This window comes from Pantherophis guttatus, chromosome 6 (genome assembly GCF_059756535.1).
Source record: "Pantherophis guttatus breed Tessera chromosome 6, ASM5975653v1, whole genome shotgun sequence".
Taxonomy (NCBI): domain Eukaryota; kingdom Metazoa; phylum Chordata; class Lepidosauria; order Squamata; family Colubridae; genus Pantherophis; species Pantherophis guttatus.
In genome coordinates this window covers 56,685,817-56,700,828 of record NC_142068.1, presented here as the reverse complement: position 1 = coordinate 56,700,828, position 15,012 = coordinate 56,685,817, and the positions used below count along the sequence as shown (strand labels likewise).

General features: G+C 36.7%; 2 protein-coding genes across 3 annotated transcripts in view; one reads left to right on the top strand and one right to left on the bottom strand.

Annotated features, from left to right (window-relative positions):
• Positions 1 to 6,041, top strand: part of EIF3A (eukaryotic translation initiation factor 3 subunit A) — a 37,201-nt gene extending 31,160 nt beyond the window's left edge. For both annotated transcript variants that reach the window (XM_087872945.1, XM_087872944.1), the window contains exons 21-22: positions 1,504 to 1,688; positions 4,832 to 6,041. In XM_087872945.1, coding sequence (XP_087729071.1) covers positions 1,504 to 1,688; positions 4,832 to 5,058 — 412 coding nt within the window. In that variant the 3' untranslated portion in view covers positions 5,059 to 6,041. The remainder of the gene's footprint in view (positions 1 to 1,503; positions 1,689 to 4,831) is intronic.
• Positions 6,042 to 12,935: 6,894 nt separating this feature from the next.
• On the bottom strand, positions 12,936 to 14,752 carry NANOS1 (nanos C2HC-type zinc finger 1). Its single transcript, XM_034440253.2, has one exon. The coding sequence runs from the start codon at positions 14,482 to 14,484 to the stop codon at positions 13,606 to 13,608; it is 879 nt and encodes a 292-aa protein (XP_034296144.1). The 5' UTR covers positions 14,485 to 14,752; the 3' UTR covers positions 12,936 to 13,605.
• Between the last annotated feature and the right edge of the window lie 260 nt (positions 14,753 to 15,012).

The window sequence follows — 15,012 nt, the reverse complement described above, 5'->3', positions numbered from 1 at the left end:
TAGGGAAAGCATGTAGAGGATGATTTCTTAAATTCTTTCCACTCCTTTTATAAGCAGTAGGATATATATACAGTATCTGTATAGCCTACGTAACAGAATAATGTGTTGCTTTGCTGTGTGTGTGTGTGTGCGCACTTACTCTCCAGTTGCTAATTGGGATGCATGCATATATTTTGCCTCCGTGTGTTCTGTGATAATCTAATCAGGGTGATGTGTATGTGTTGCCACTGTATGTTAGTACGTGTACTTCTGCTTTCCTTTTTGCCTATTTTTGTACATTTATTATGTGTATGTGACTGGGAAGCATGAACTAGGTTTCATATCTTTCACTTTGAATTGTGTGACCAAGAGGGAGAGGGGCTTAGAATGGAGTGGTCACCAACACTTCTCCTGCCTCTTTGGATCCATTGGAGGAATTTTCTCCTAAAGTCTGCAGGCCTCATCTGACTAATTTCAAATTCAATCTTTCTTTTGTTCCTTTTCCCACCAAACCACTTTGGTTCCGTTCTGTTCTGTCTTTAGCGACTTGCTTTGCTGATTGACAGACAGATGGACAGCAAGAATGTAAAGACAAAATCTAGAGTCCCTTTAACATATTTTCTCAACATTGCACTGGGTTGGAAACACTTAAAAAAAAAATATTACAGAAACAATTTGCATGCTCACAAAAATTTAGGGACTCTTCCATTTTATAGATAGCCCTTGCTTAACAATGATAATTTCTGTCGCTAAGCGATGTGGTTGTAAAGCACAATGTTGCATGACCACATCATTTAGCAACAGCAATCCTTGCAGTCTCCATTGCTGTCCTTAAGTGAGGAGCACAAGACATTAAGCAAGGACCTCCTTACAGCTTTGTGCCAGCTTTGAACAAGCAAAGTCAATGGGGAAGCTGACAGGAAGTCACAAGTCGGGGGGGGGGAACGGGCTTGCAAGCAGGCTGGCACTGGGTAAGTGCCTACTGTGATTTGAAGGCAAATAGGCAAGGAATAGCTGCTGCCAGGCATGGAACAGCTACCATGTCATTGGGTGGGCATGTGCTACAGAGTGTAGCCTCATTGGGATAAAGAGCGGTGGGAGTAGGAGCAACTTAGCAGTAAACAGTTGTAATCTTCCCTGCCAGTTTCCCCATTGACTTTGCTCGTGTGAAGGTGAGTGGTGATCACATGACAACAGGCTGTTGCAACCATTGTAATTGTGAACTTGTTGTCCAGATCATGATCAGTCACTGCTGGGATGGCTGAGACTTTGAAGACTGCTCATAAGTACACTTCTTCAGTGCTGTTGTACCTTTGGAAGCTTGCTACATAAGTGGTCATTAATCAAGAATTACCTGTATTTAATTTTTTCCAAGAGCATTTTAAATATCCCTTATGTTTTTAAAAACCTTTTTTTGCAATGATAATTGCAATTTATATGAAAATAGTGATAAGTCATTCTCTTGCAGATAACCTGTAGTTGAAGATCCTTTCTTTAGGACTGATATAACTTTTATAATTAAAGGGATGACACTGGCTGGAGAAGAGGACCAGCTGAGGAAGCCTCTAGTTGGAGAGAGTCAGGTCGTCGTGATGAATGGGACAGAGGTGGTCGTGACTCTAGAGACGACCGTGGTGGTCGTGATCTTCGAGGTCGTGTTGAAGAGAGAGAAAGGAGAGGACCTCCACCCAGAACAGATCGGGAAGAAGGTAGACTACTTCTACCCAATTCTGTTATTGTTATATAAATCCTATCAGAGAAACAGGGAATGCATTTCCATTACAAAAATGCAGGTGGTGTATATTTATCTATATATATAAAAGGGAAAACCACTCACACTCTAATCACGAAATCTCCAGAACCGTAAAGTCTACAAACTTGAAATTTGGCACGTATGTTCCTCTTGGCTTCTAGGTGCTCACTAAGAAAGGATTTTTCAAAATGACCATCAGATCATTAGTATTTCTTATATTATTATTAACACATACTGATGCTAATTGTTAGATGTTCTACTTCCCCTTCCAGCTTGAAAATAATTGGAAAGAATGGAATAGCAAGGATAGGCTTCTCTGGGGCAAGGCTGAAGGAGAGAAGGGGATAGGATAGGGGAGAATTCTGTGGGGCAAGGCTGAGGGAGAGAAGGCGAGGACAATCATAACTACTCATTAATTTTCAAGCTTTAAGTGTCAATTTATCAAGTCCCATCACATAGTTTCATAGCGAAGCATGGGTATCCAATTAGTTTTTATATATTTAATAAATGTATATGGACAACCATCTCATGTATTTCTCATATGCATCCTTTTCTAGGAGGTTAATGGTTAAAAACAATTAAATGTAATAAAAACAAGTTTAGAAACATCAGAAATAACATAAAACAGCATAGCAGCTGATTTAACACTACCAAGACCAAGAAATGGGCTCACGTATACTAACAGAGCCCCGGGCTTAATGACAAAGCCAAATTTTCCATGCCTTGCAAAAGTCCAGCAGGCTCAGGATAAATCTAATCTCTGAGGTAATGATCCAGAGAGCAGGTGTCATTACAGAAAAGACTTTCTTCCGAGGCCCTGCCAGATGGCACTCTCTTATAGATAGGATCCGGAGCATGCTTCTCCTGCTGGATCTCACAGTACTGATAGACACCACTGGGAGAGATGGTCCCAGAGGTAGTCCAGCCCCAAGCCATAAAGTGCTTTAAAGGTAACTACCAGCAGCTTGAATTACATCTGGAAGCAAATTGGTAGCCAATGTAGCTTGCGGAACAGACATACCACATGCGCTGACTGACTGGTACGTGCAACTATCCGATCACCACTTTTTGCATCAGCTGACATTTCCAAACACTTTTTGAGAGCAGCCATGTTTGGACATACTGCAGTAAACCAAGCAGGAGGTAACCATGGCATGAGAGACTCTGAAACAGAACATACATCACCTTGAACTAACAAATAATGTCACCAGTGACTTCATGTAGATGTTAAAACAGGAGAGGGGACATCACTGAACCCTGTGGCACTCCACATAATAAGGGCCTTGGGCTGAACATCTCCTTTCCTATCAAACACCAACTGGAACTGGAACTGGTCCTGGAAGAAGGAGGAAAATCCGAATCCCCAAAGCCATTCCAGAATGGTACTATAATCAGTGATACCAAAAACGTCTGAGAAGTCAAGAAGAACAAGGATTGATGCATGATTCCCATCCCATCCTCACCAGAGATCATCCTAAAGTGCATTCAGTGCTGTCTTGGTTCCATACCTTGGCCTGAATCCTGACTGAAGAGACCAGATGATCCTCTTCTTTCAGACTTCTTTGAAGCTGCTGCACAACCACCACCTTCACAACTTCTCTGGAAAGGAAAGATTGGAAACTGGATGAAAATTATTGGATATAGTGATGGCTTCTCAAGAAGGGGGTGAATCATTACCCCCTTAAGAGATTGTGGAATTATCCCCTCTCAAAGAAGAATTAAGTACGATCAAGGCCCAGCCACATGTCACCTCTGAGGAGGCCTTAACCAACAAGGAGGGACATGGATCTAATACAGATGTGGCTGAGTTAACAGCTGACAGAACACTGGCATTTTTCTTAAACCAATAGGATCAAACTCCCAAATAACCAAATCTTGCCTTAGTCATCTTTACAACACCTGCTATAAACAGACTGCAATATAGCATGAATCTGAACAATTTTATCTGTCAGACATCATTGTTGGAAATATTGGCACTGTTAAAGACAATACTTTATGCTTTTTAAAAGTAAAGCAGAAATATTAAGAAATCACTTTATCAGCAATAGCACTTAGACTTATATACCACTTCACAGTGCTTTACAGCACTCTTTGGGCAGTTTACAGAGTCAGCATCTAACTCCCAACAATCTGGGTCCTCATTTTACTGGCCGCTGAAGGATGGAAGGCTGAGTCAACCTTGAGCCGGTGAAGATCGAACCCCTGGCAGTCAGCAGAATTAGCCTGCAGTACTGCATTCTAACCACTATGCCACCATGGCTCTTTCATTATCCCTTTTATTATGGAGTACAAAATCTAGTACTGGCTGTTTTGCAAAAATTGAGTATTCCATATTATATGAGTGGCCAGGAAAATAAAGCAGGAGTTTGCCAGTATAGTTCAAAGAAGGAGATATGGAAGGGGAGATGACAGGAAAGCATTCTGAGGGATTGGGTGCCCAGTTGTTGAGATTTAAAAAGTTATCTGTCCATGTGGTGGTAACATGATGCTCTGAACTGACTTTCTTAACTTCAATGTATGTATTACTTTGTACGGAGAACTGGAAAAAACTCAACTACTCATATGACACAAAAATGGGACAAAATAATGAAAATTTTAGAAAACAAAAAAATTCAAAATGATCTTGATGGGTTACTGAAATAGTCTGAAATGACAAATATAGACATTATCATAAATACTTAAATGTGAATTCATGCACAGAATCTTTATGGTGAATTGAACCATATGATCTCAATTGTCCTTCCCTACTCTACAATGCCATGATTATTTTCTTCAAGTTTGTACTTTCATAATGCCAGCTTTTGTAATACGTATGTATAATTTTGAATTTGCAGTGTATTCTGAAACATTGCTGGTAGTACAGTGTTTATAGTCTTAAATTGTAGAATGTATTAATTCAACATGATTACTTCTTATTCCTTAATTTTGTTCTGTGGTTATGCTTCAGTACTTTTTCTTCCTGTAATAGAAACATTACATTGTAAATTCCTCCAAGATATGTTTTATTTCTAATCAGATTAAACTATTTCTTCTGGATTTTGATTCATTACATAGCCTAGTGAATGAAGTAAAGCTGAAATATTGCTTTTTATTTTACAGTGAGCTCATGGAGGCGTGGTGATGATAGAAAGGAAGAACGTGAAGAACGTGAAACAGTTAGAAAACCACCACCTCCTGCTGCTCCTACTCCTGGTCCTTCTGTTTCCAAAGAACGCGAAAAAGAGGGTGAGAAAGAGAAAGCTTGGAGAACAGAAAAAGAACGAGAAGCCCTTCGTCGCATTAAAAATGAAACTGATGAAGAGGGTTGGACCACTGTACGACGTTAAGTTCAAAACCTGAATTGTTTTAATTGGTGTTTTGCATTGATTTGATAACAGATTATAATATTGGTGCTTTAAGAGTCTGAATTTGAATTCTTTAACAAAGTTTTCTAGAAATGAAAGCATGAAACCCTTACTTGTATGCAAACTGATCATGCACAGAACTTACAACTAATAGTTGGAAATTAAATACTGGTTATCTAAAATTTCAATTGTATGTCACAGATCACTTGGTGGTAAGAATAAAAAAATAAATTCTATAGGTATCTTTGAGTGGCATGTACATCTCAGTCAAAAACAAAACTAATTTTTATGTTAACTAACCTTATACCTTAAAATGGATATGGCCTGCAAAGCATATGTTTAAAGCAATGTTTCTGGTTCCATAAATAAATGACTTTGTAAGGCTGTACAGTCTAAAATTGGTATTTGATGGCAGAGGTTATTGCTGGTAGTATTATTGGATTCAGTATGTTTTAATTTGATTTATATAGAATAAATGTCATGGGTCTTTAGCTATGCTGGGAATTTTTCTTTTGTTTATTTTCAGTAGATTCTACTTGAATGCACAGTTTTATCAAGCCATTTGCAGTCTACTTTTACAATGAGTGCCACAGTAGTATTGAAACAACAGGCTTTTAAAATTGAAAGTATTTGAGTAATCTTTTTGCTGAGCATTTTTGTTCCTTGCTTTGTATAGACACTGCTCTTTCTGGTATTGGTAATCTCTGCCTTTTGAAACATTTATATAGTGTCATTTCATATACATGATCTGTGGAGGAATCAGTCACTCCTCCTTTCCTTCTGAATTTCTTGTCTTCAGGGTAAGTGCTTTACCTTTAAACCAAGTGCTTTGTAGTAAGAGTGGGTTGACTTCAATTTGGGGCTGAAATAGCAATGTTAGTGATTGTTTTTAATTGAAGCCAACACAGAACTTGCTGCTATGTGTTAACTTCAATGATAAATAAACTTAAAAATCTAACCTAGAATTTTGTTGTGACTTTTTAATTGATGTTTCAGATTTTCATAAACCTTTCTTCTAACATATTTGAGAAAATAGCCTGATTGAACTTAACATATCTATTCTTTTTCCAGCAGTCTTTTACCCAGTGAATAAGTATCTTTTTAAATAGTTGTCTGTTGGAAAGAAAGTGCTAATAAATTCAAATACAAATAAAAAAATCAGTAAAAATGAATGGAAATATATTTTTCATATTCTCAATGTTATTTTAATTAAAATAAATGTGGACTTCTTAGTTGTCCTCTTAATTTATATATCAAAGTATTATGGTTTGAGACAGGAATGCCACTTTGCATTGTTAAATATAAATTTAGGGATGTTATGTAGTTATGATAGGCATCAAGAAAGGTTTTTTTTCTATTTCCAGTGTTTCTCCTGCATTTGTAAAAAAAAAAAAAACTTGGGTGAAAGACTCAGTAATGAAAACTGTTCACTGAAAAATAAACATCTATCATTCAAATTATATAATTAACAGCATTTGTCAGAAAAAATCAGTATCTTAGATCTTGAATATAACATTGCAAACCTACAATATAAAACAGATTGCACAGCATCCCTTTGATTCTTAGCATTTAGAGTGTGCATACATTATTAAAAATCATGCTATGCTATTAAAAACAGCTAAAATAGAAGAACTGTAAAATTTTTCTTAATTGATTTTTTGAGATCAGGTTTTACATTTCATTGGGGAAAATGTTAATGTTTTGCATTTCCTGATTTTATTTAGTTTTCATAGAAACTGGAAGATTGTAAGAGGTTGAGGAGAAAGATATATGCTTACCACATTTTACAGTTAAAATCTTATCTCTTTCTGATTCAGTTCCTGTCATGATGAATAATTACTTAAGTAAAGCAGTTAACTTTCCCTTTATGGGGAAGCTACCATCACTTGTGCAGAACAAATTAACCTCAAAATAAGTATGAAAAAAAGACTGCATACAGTTGAGACCTTCCAATTTTGTCTGAAACTGGTTTGATAACAACTTTAAAACACTGAAAAAAGGATGGTGATTTTTTTTACAACTTACATTCAATACTATTATCAGGATTAATATCTGTCAAGTTTGCTAATAGCAATATATTTTATCCCAGGAGTTTGAGAAATTCACTTGGAATCATACTCCAAGAATCAGGGAAAAATCTAATCAATTTAATAAAGATCATTTTTTAAAAATATCCCTTGTTTCTGCTTGTGTAGCTCCAGTGTGGACTAGTTTAGGATGAGAAGACCTAGACAACCAGCATAGATCCTCAAGTGAGGATCACAGAGATCAGTTAAATGCTTGATTAGATATAACTTGGGAAAGCGCTAACTTGTTAACTAACTGCTACCTTTATTTTTGAGCATATTTCACTTTTCTTGGAAATGCAGAAACAATCTGGATAAGCAATGGGTTTTTAAGATAAACAGGTTTTTTGAACAAAAAGTGGTTTTGCACAAATATGGAAAAAATGCAGTAGTGGTATAACACAGTAGAGTACAGTGAAAGGTAATTTTGGCTGAACATGACCTGATTGAGGTAAAAATGATTGAAACAATCAGTACACTCAGTTATTATATGCTGTCTTAAAATTTTTAATCTTGCAGAAGCAATACAAATGAAGTGTTGTTTTTTTTACTTTAAAGTTGACAGCAAGTACTGCTGGCAAATTTTATCCGTCAATCAAGTTAGTCATAGAAAGATCCTAAATTATCCTGATATGGTTGTCTGCTAATGATCTATATCATTCTTATTTAGCAGAATTTCTGTGCTACCCAATAATAAAATTCTGGATGCCTTATATCAGAGTTCCCCAACCTTTGCAGACCAGGGAAGAAGGGGGAAAGGAATGGTTACTGGCAAGCTTGCATGTGCAACCCAATTGCAAACATCTTGCAGCCCACTAGTGGGACGCACTGTGTGTGTGTGTGTGTACGAGGGGAGGGGAGGGAGGGAGAATCACAAAAACATTTAAAAAGTGATTTGGTAATAGGCTCAATCATTATTTCAAAAATCTAATAACTAATGACAGATCAGTCCTTTTTGAGTAATCATATTGTATAAATGGACAGTATACATTTAAGTACCTTTGAAAAATGTTCCTGCTCTTAAAAAAACAATACTCCTTTGTGAAAGTAAAGTTAAAATATTTAGGTTGCAGAAAGCAGTCTCAATACAGAAATAATTAGCCTGTGATCAACGAATATGTACAGGTAGTCCTTGACTTAACCAGTTGTTTAGTGATGGTATTAAGTTATAGTGGCATTGAAAAAAGTGTCTTATGACCATTTCCCATATTTTCAATGTTGCTTTATGTGATCAGAATTTGGATGCTTGGCAACTGGCATGTATTTATGATGGTTGCAGCAGCCTGGGGTCATGTGATCATCTTTTGTGACCTTTTGACTAGCAAAGTCAATGGGGAAGCCAGATTCCCTTAATCGTATTACTAATTTTACTGCAATGACTCATTTAACAACTGTCTTGGTTAGCAACAGAAATTCGTGGTCGTAAGTTGTAGAATTACTAATGGAGTGAGAACCTTTATATAAATCCAAAAAATGATTAGAATGAAATATGAAACAACGTAGTGCTCTGTAGTGACAAAAATGCATTTATTCTCCTCTAGTACTTGTTTCTTCCTTTTGAGCTTCCCTACCATGAGTAAAAAAATAGTTGCTGTAAAGCTTCCATCTCACTCCAGTCTATGAGTCGTTACTGTTTCTTATTTGTAACAAGATGGTAAACTTCGTTGGTGATTAAGAATTTTCCCAAGTGCATAGAAATTAGATTATTCATAAGTATACATCTTTTACGGTTTAGATTATGTAAACAATTTTAGCATGAGGTGACCTTTTATTATTCTGGTTGTTTTAACTACAAACAATGAAAGCAAAACTATTTTTCAGAAATAATTTTTGTAAACAAATTCTGAAAACAAAATTTTATCTGTCCTGGCAATTTTATGTCAATTTTTAATAGTTTCTATTACATCCAAATTTATAATAGGACACTAAGAATGTTCTTTTAAATTATTCAGAAAAGTTGATATACATGTTAATACACAGTATATATATATATAACATTTTTCTGAGACTTATTCAGGAAATGATAAGGAAATATATTTATTCCCACATAACTTTACCTTCATATGTGTTTGATTGTGCATCTGGCAAATTCAACATTTTGAACTGGGTTTTGGATTGTTTAAAATAATTAAACACTTCATTCAACCATAGAGTCCTTGTGTTACAAAAATGAGCTTCCATTCCACCTGCTCAGTAGATAAACAAAATAACATTGATGTTTCTCTCTAAACTAACTTATCTTAATTTTCAGTATTCCTATTAATTTCACTAAAATTACTTTCAAGGAATTTTGCTTAGAATATACAGTAAGATGCTAAATCTTCATTCTGGGATAATGTTTGAGTTACTAAATTTACGGTATGTACAGATGTCAGTAGTTTGTTAAAGAAAAGAAGCATTGTCAGTTGCAACTTGATTAAAATTGCTTACTTTACAGATAGAAATATGCGTGTTGTTACATTACATAAATTGGATACATCTAAATCAATTTTTCTAACTTTAATATATTGCATAAACCTAATAACATGTGTTCTAATAGCTGATTACCTAGAAGTATATCTTAAAGTTAACTATTATAGAAGGCTTAAATTTTTGATTTATTTAAAACCAAATTTTTGAAGTAAATATAAGTAATCTTTCCCTAAACAGCCTCTGATTTATTAACTATGTCCCCAAATTTGGCTGCAGTCTATCAGTGCTTCCAACAAAACCAAGTATGAAGATTAATTGCAATTTTTGTCAAATTCTTTCTGCCTGTACTTTGCCCTAAGGCAATTTGATTAATTTACTTCATTTGTATAACTCAGGACTACAGATTCCCAATAATTTCTTTTACTAATGCTATAATAACTTTAAGGGAATAAGGCCTATTAAATATACATTAAATAGAATTTAAGAAGATTGTGTAGGACCTGACAATATGTTCCTAAACAAGTTTTCATTTCCAGTGTTCTAAATATTTAAACTTTTTTCTTAAAAGTACTCCACGTCTTTCAGTATTTTATTATTGAAGGGCAAATATTCACAGCAAGCCTGTAACAGGAATCTTACTGAGGAGCCTACAGGTGCCTTCATTGACATAGAGTGAAAATTCATTCTAAAAACACGTAAAAACTTAAATCATATGTGGGAAGCAAGAAAGGCTGCAAAAATTTGAAACACATTTAAAACAAGGTTACACCGTCCATCTTCATTTTCCAAGGAAATACACAAAACCTTCTCCATCCTTGAAGTTTGATTGTATGCCATCTGTCATCCATCTCTATAAATAATGCAGCTGAACTCTAAAGATGCTCATTCACTTAAAAGATTCCCAGTTTTATAACATGCAACTGTATTCACACAACTTGCCAAGCCGTTATTAAATGAGCCAGATTGGCTGATTTACACATGCTAAATCACAAATTATATTTAACCTTAGATTTTTCTGAGAGCCTATTTCCCCATCTGCTTTATTTTAAAGAAGCATTATTTTAATAAACTTCCCAATTGGGTGCTTTCATATATGGTCTATAATTCCCAGGATTTTCTATTCACACATCTAGAGGGCAATGAAGTGTAATCTTTTAGTTGTTGAATTCCTGCTTTAAAGTAATTGAAGCTCTCTACTCTGAAATAGTTGGCAAAAGACTTCCAGAGGAAGAATAGTGGACTGAAAATGGCTCAGTGAAAACCAAAGCCAACAAGTGTGAAGAATAAAGGAGAAGTCTAGAGATCATCCAGAAGTGCTCTAGAATCTAGAAACTCTAGATTCTAGAGCATGAAGGAGCAGCAGTTGCTCCTTCATGTGGTCTCTGGTGGGATTTGAGAACTGGGAGACAAGGGAATAGCTACAAATTATTACTCAAATTGCAGTCAATGCTTTTAAAAGGATATTAAGTTTGCATACTTTCCTAATCACATTTGGAATTTGCTTATTATTTTCAGCAATCAACCTTTGAAAGTGAAAATGCTGAAAAAAGAGTGATTTTAGCCACAAGCTTATAAACTTATTTTTTAAAAAAAAATATTCAAAAATGTCCTGTTAACTTTAAGATTTTAGAATTATAAAGAATACTTCCCATAGGAAGATGCTTTTGTTTTGAATAAGATTTTAAAAATTGGACTCTAGAAGGAACTAAAGATTAAAGGAGAAAAACACAAACTTGAAAATACGATGCCAGATATTCTAAACACTGGAAATATTGAATATTTTCAAAAAATTGAATTAGAAATTGATATTAATAACATCTGCCTCTATGGATAGACTGTGTCTAAAAGATGTTACAGAAGAGGAACAAGTTTTACCTGACAAGACAAACTGAGTTGAAAGTATTTACAAAAGACAGGCTGTAATAATGATATGGAAAAACATGCTTCAATTGCCATAGAAAAGAAACTTGTTTTAATAATTAAAAGGGACATACAAACAATAAACCAAAGAGTGACCTGGATATTTTTTCTATTTTGGATTTATAAAACAGTCTTTTTTAAAGTTTTGAAGAATTTCATTCAAAAAAGAAAATCAAGTTCTGTGATATTTGATATTTGGATGAAAGATTAAGATTGTAAAAGTAAAATGATGGAATATAAACTTGGTTAATTTGATTATTACTGTAATTTAAGAAGACGTAAGAAGTTACTAAAGTTGCTAAACTTGTGATAAATTTTGAGACTCATTTCATATATCTTTTTCTTTATTACTTTATTATTTCTTTGTGCTTTTCCTATTTTTCCCTTTGTACCTTTTACTCCTATTTTTCTATCTTTTTGTATTTTTACTATTATCTTTAACAAATATTACTTGAAAAAAATGTAATGGTTAGCAAAGAAAACAGATCAGCCTTTATTTGGTACTCTAGTGACATTCTCTGTAGTTTGGAACTCCTATAAAGATTGCAGGTAGCACTTTCTACAAACTTGCTAAAAATATTTTTGGAGTGTAATCACCTACTGTGTTCTCTGTGTGTGATTATATATGTGTAAAGTAAGCAATATATAATTTGTTTAAATAACAAGTGCTGTTAGTTTTACAGTGCTAGTTTCAATCTTATTAACAGCATGTATCTTGTTAAAAATGGCATGCTACTCATATTATATGTGGAAAATATAATTGGTAGACATTAACTCTATACCTGCTGTAGAAAAAAATCTCTTAGATCATGTTGAAACTAACTCTAGCTTTCATGCTGGAAACCAGTATCAAACAGTACTTATTATACGGAAGGAGAAAATAAAAGTATAAATGTTTGGAGCAATAAATCAGAACCAGCTTTTTATTGCTACATGTTCCATTTGTGGATTTATATCTTGAAAATACATACAGTAGTTCCTTTTTGCTATTACTTCCATTGCACTGGAAGAGAGAGAACTCATTTGCCTTTGTTTTCAAATTATACAGGGATGTTTTTTCTGATCCCTTGTTTCTTATGGTATACTTCGAGAACAGATTTTTGTATTGACTTAAATTAGGCTGCCATTCCGATACTACCCTACTTACATTGTAGGATAAAAAGAATCTATATGGCATGCGGTTCATAAAAGCTTATTTACCTTTTAATAAAAATTGTTACAAAAGGCACTACCATCATCTGGCATTAAAAAGGCATACTGGTAACTTATCAGATTTGATTTTTTGTTGCTATCCACGTTACAAATGTGTGTGTGTGTGTATGTATATATAAATGTATGTATGTATATGTGTATATATATATAAATATATATATATATATATAAGCATACATAAAGTGCAGCCTTTTTTTTAAAGTACTCAAAATATTGCTTGAAGACAATGAAGACAGCAAAGGAAGCAAATGCCAATTCAACACATTTAATAAATGACCTTTCCAACCTTGCTTTATAACCATTGTAGGACCAGCCAAACAGCTCTTTAAAAATTATTTGATTCATACATATTACTTAAAGTTATATTACGCTGCCTCATTTAAAGACAGTATTTTGTTTATTCAAAAGTGCTCCTTTTCCAGCCAAGAATATTAAACAAAGCTACAGCAAACGGAGCATATATGCCTAAGAGATATCCTTAGTCCCATTTAAAAATCAGGTAAGTTTCACAATAAACAAATACAGTACCTGTCTAAACGGTATGTTATAATTCTTAAGAGTTAATTTCAGAGGCCAGGCTCCCTGGCTACTACATATACAAACTAGAAACTATACTCAAGTTATTTGATACATAATCAAGAACATCTCTCTGTACATTCTACGTCTTCATATTTAAATATATTAAGAAACATCATTTGATTACAATTGTTGTTTAAAAAAAAAACCAAAAAAGGAAATGCCTTTTTCTTTATATCCCTGTAGAGGGCACACGCGCGCAAGAGAACAGAAAATAATAAAATGAAAATGAAATCGTCGTGGATATTATTTTTTTTGTTTTCTTTCCTTGATCCAATGTTTTTGATCCGCAGTCCCGGTCTCCACACAAACACTGACGCGGCCAAGGCTCGACAACCGCCCCCTAGCGGAGCTTCTTGCCCAGGATATGCCGGGCGTTTTTAAGCGGTTGTTTGGGGGCGCTGCCGTGCATTTTAGACAAGGGGCAATACTTGATGGTGTGCGCGTTGTCCCCGCTGGCTCCACAGAGAGGGCAAGTGTATCGCCTCAGTACCGGGCACAAGACTCTGCCGTCGGGTCCCTTAAGGATGTGCGTGGTGTAGAGAGCCACGGCTTCTTTATTATTCCGGCAGAAAACGCACACTTGCAATTCCGGCTTCAGCAACCTGGAGGCGCTTTTCGGAGGAGCTGGCAACCGGCCGTCGACCACCAGGCGGCCGCCCCAAGCGTGAGGCGAGCGATCTCTTTCCAGATGGTCAGGGGAGCAATTGAACACCACCGAAGCCGGGCTGGCTCTGCCGGAGAAGGGGCTAAAATCTGCGAAACGCTCCTCCAGCAGGTTTTCGCTCGGGCTAAGGTGATGATGGTGATGGCGATGATGGTGCCCGCACAAGTCAAAATCGTGCAAATCCAGGGAGTTCTGGAAATAAGGGGCTCCCACTTCGTCGTCCTCGTCGTCTTCCTCCTCTTCCTCGTCCTCCTCCTCTTCCTCCTCCTCCTCCTCCTCCTCGCCTTCCTCGGTCGCCGGGACCTGCTGCACGGTGGCCGCCACAACCACCGAGGAGGATCCGGTCCGAAAGCCCTTTTCCTGCTGGCTCACCGCTTTGGTGATCAGCGTGGCCAAACCCAGGTAATCGTTCCAAGAGTTGAACGCGTTCCCGTGAGCGCTGTGGCTCTTCGCCGCGTACCTGCCGCCTCCTTGCAAAAACTCCACCGGCTGGTGGTGGTGGTAGTGGTGGTGGTGGTGGTGCTTCTCCAGCTTGCTCGGGTGGAAAGCCTCCATCAGGAGAAGAAGGAAAAAGACCCCGGACCGCTCGCGCGTCCCCTCCAAACAACAACAACAACAAAAAAAAACCACCACCACCAAAAACCCCTCCCGCTTTCCGCAGGCGAACGGCGGCACCAGCCCCGCGAAGAAGAGTCGACGAGCAAGCGAGCCGCTCACCAAAACAGCAGCTGAAAACTCCTCCTCCTCTTCTGCGAAGCTTTTAAGCGCTTGCAGCTGCTGAAATAGGGAGGGGAGGGGGAGAGCCGGCGGGACAGAGGAGGCGCAATCCTTGAGGCTGCGCTCTCATTGGCCAGCAGCCAAAGCTGCCCCACCTTCCCTTGCCTGTCATTGGCTGAGGTGCTCGGGTACCCTCTGTTTCATCTCTTCCCAACGGGGCGTGTAGGCGTTAAGGGTTGCCCCCCTTGCTCGCTGCTTTAGCTCGGAGCAGGTAGGTGAGCCGCGGAGGTCTTGAGAGACCCACCAATGGAGGGTCTCTTTCTTTTTCCCGTAGTAATATTAGAACGAACCCTGGAATCCTTTTTT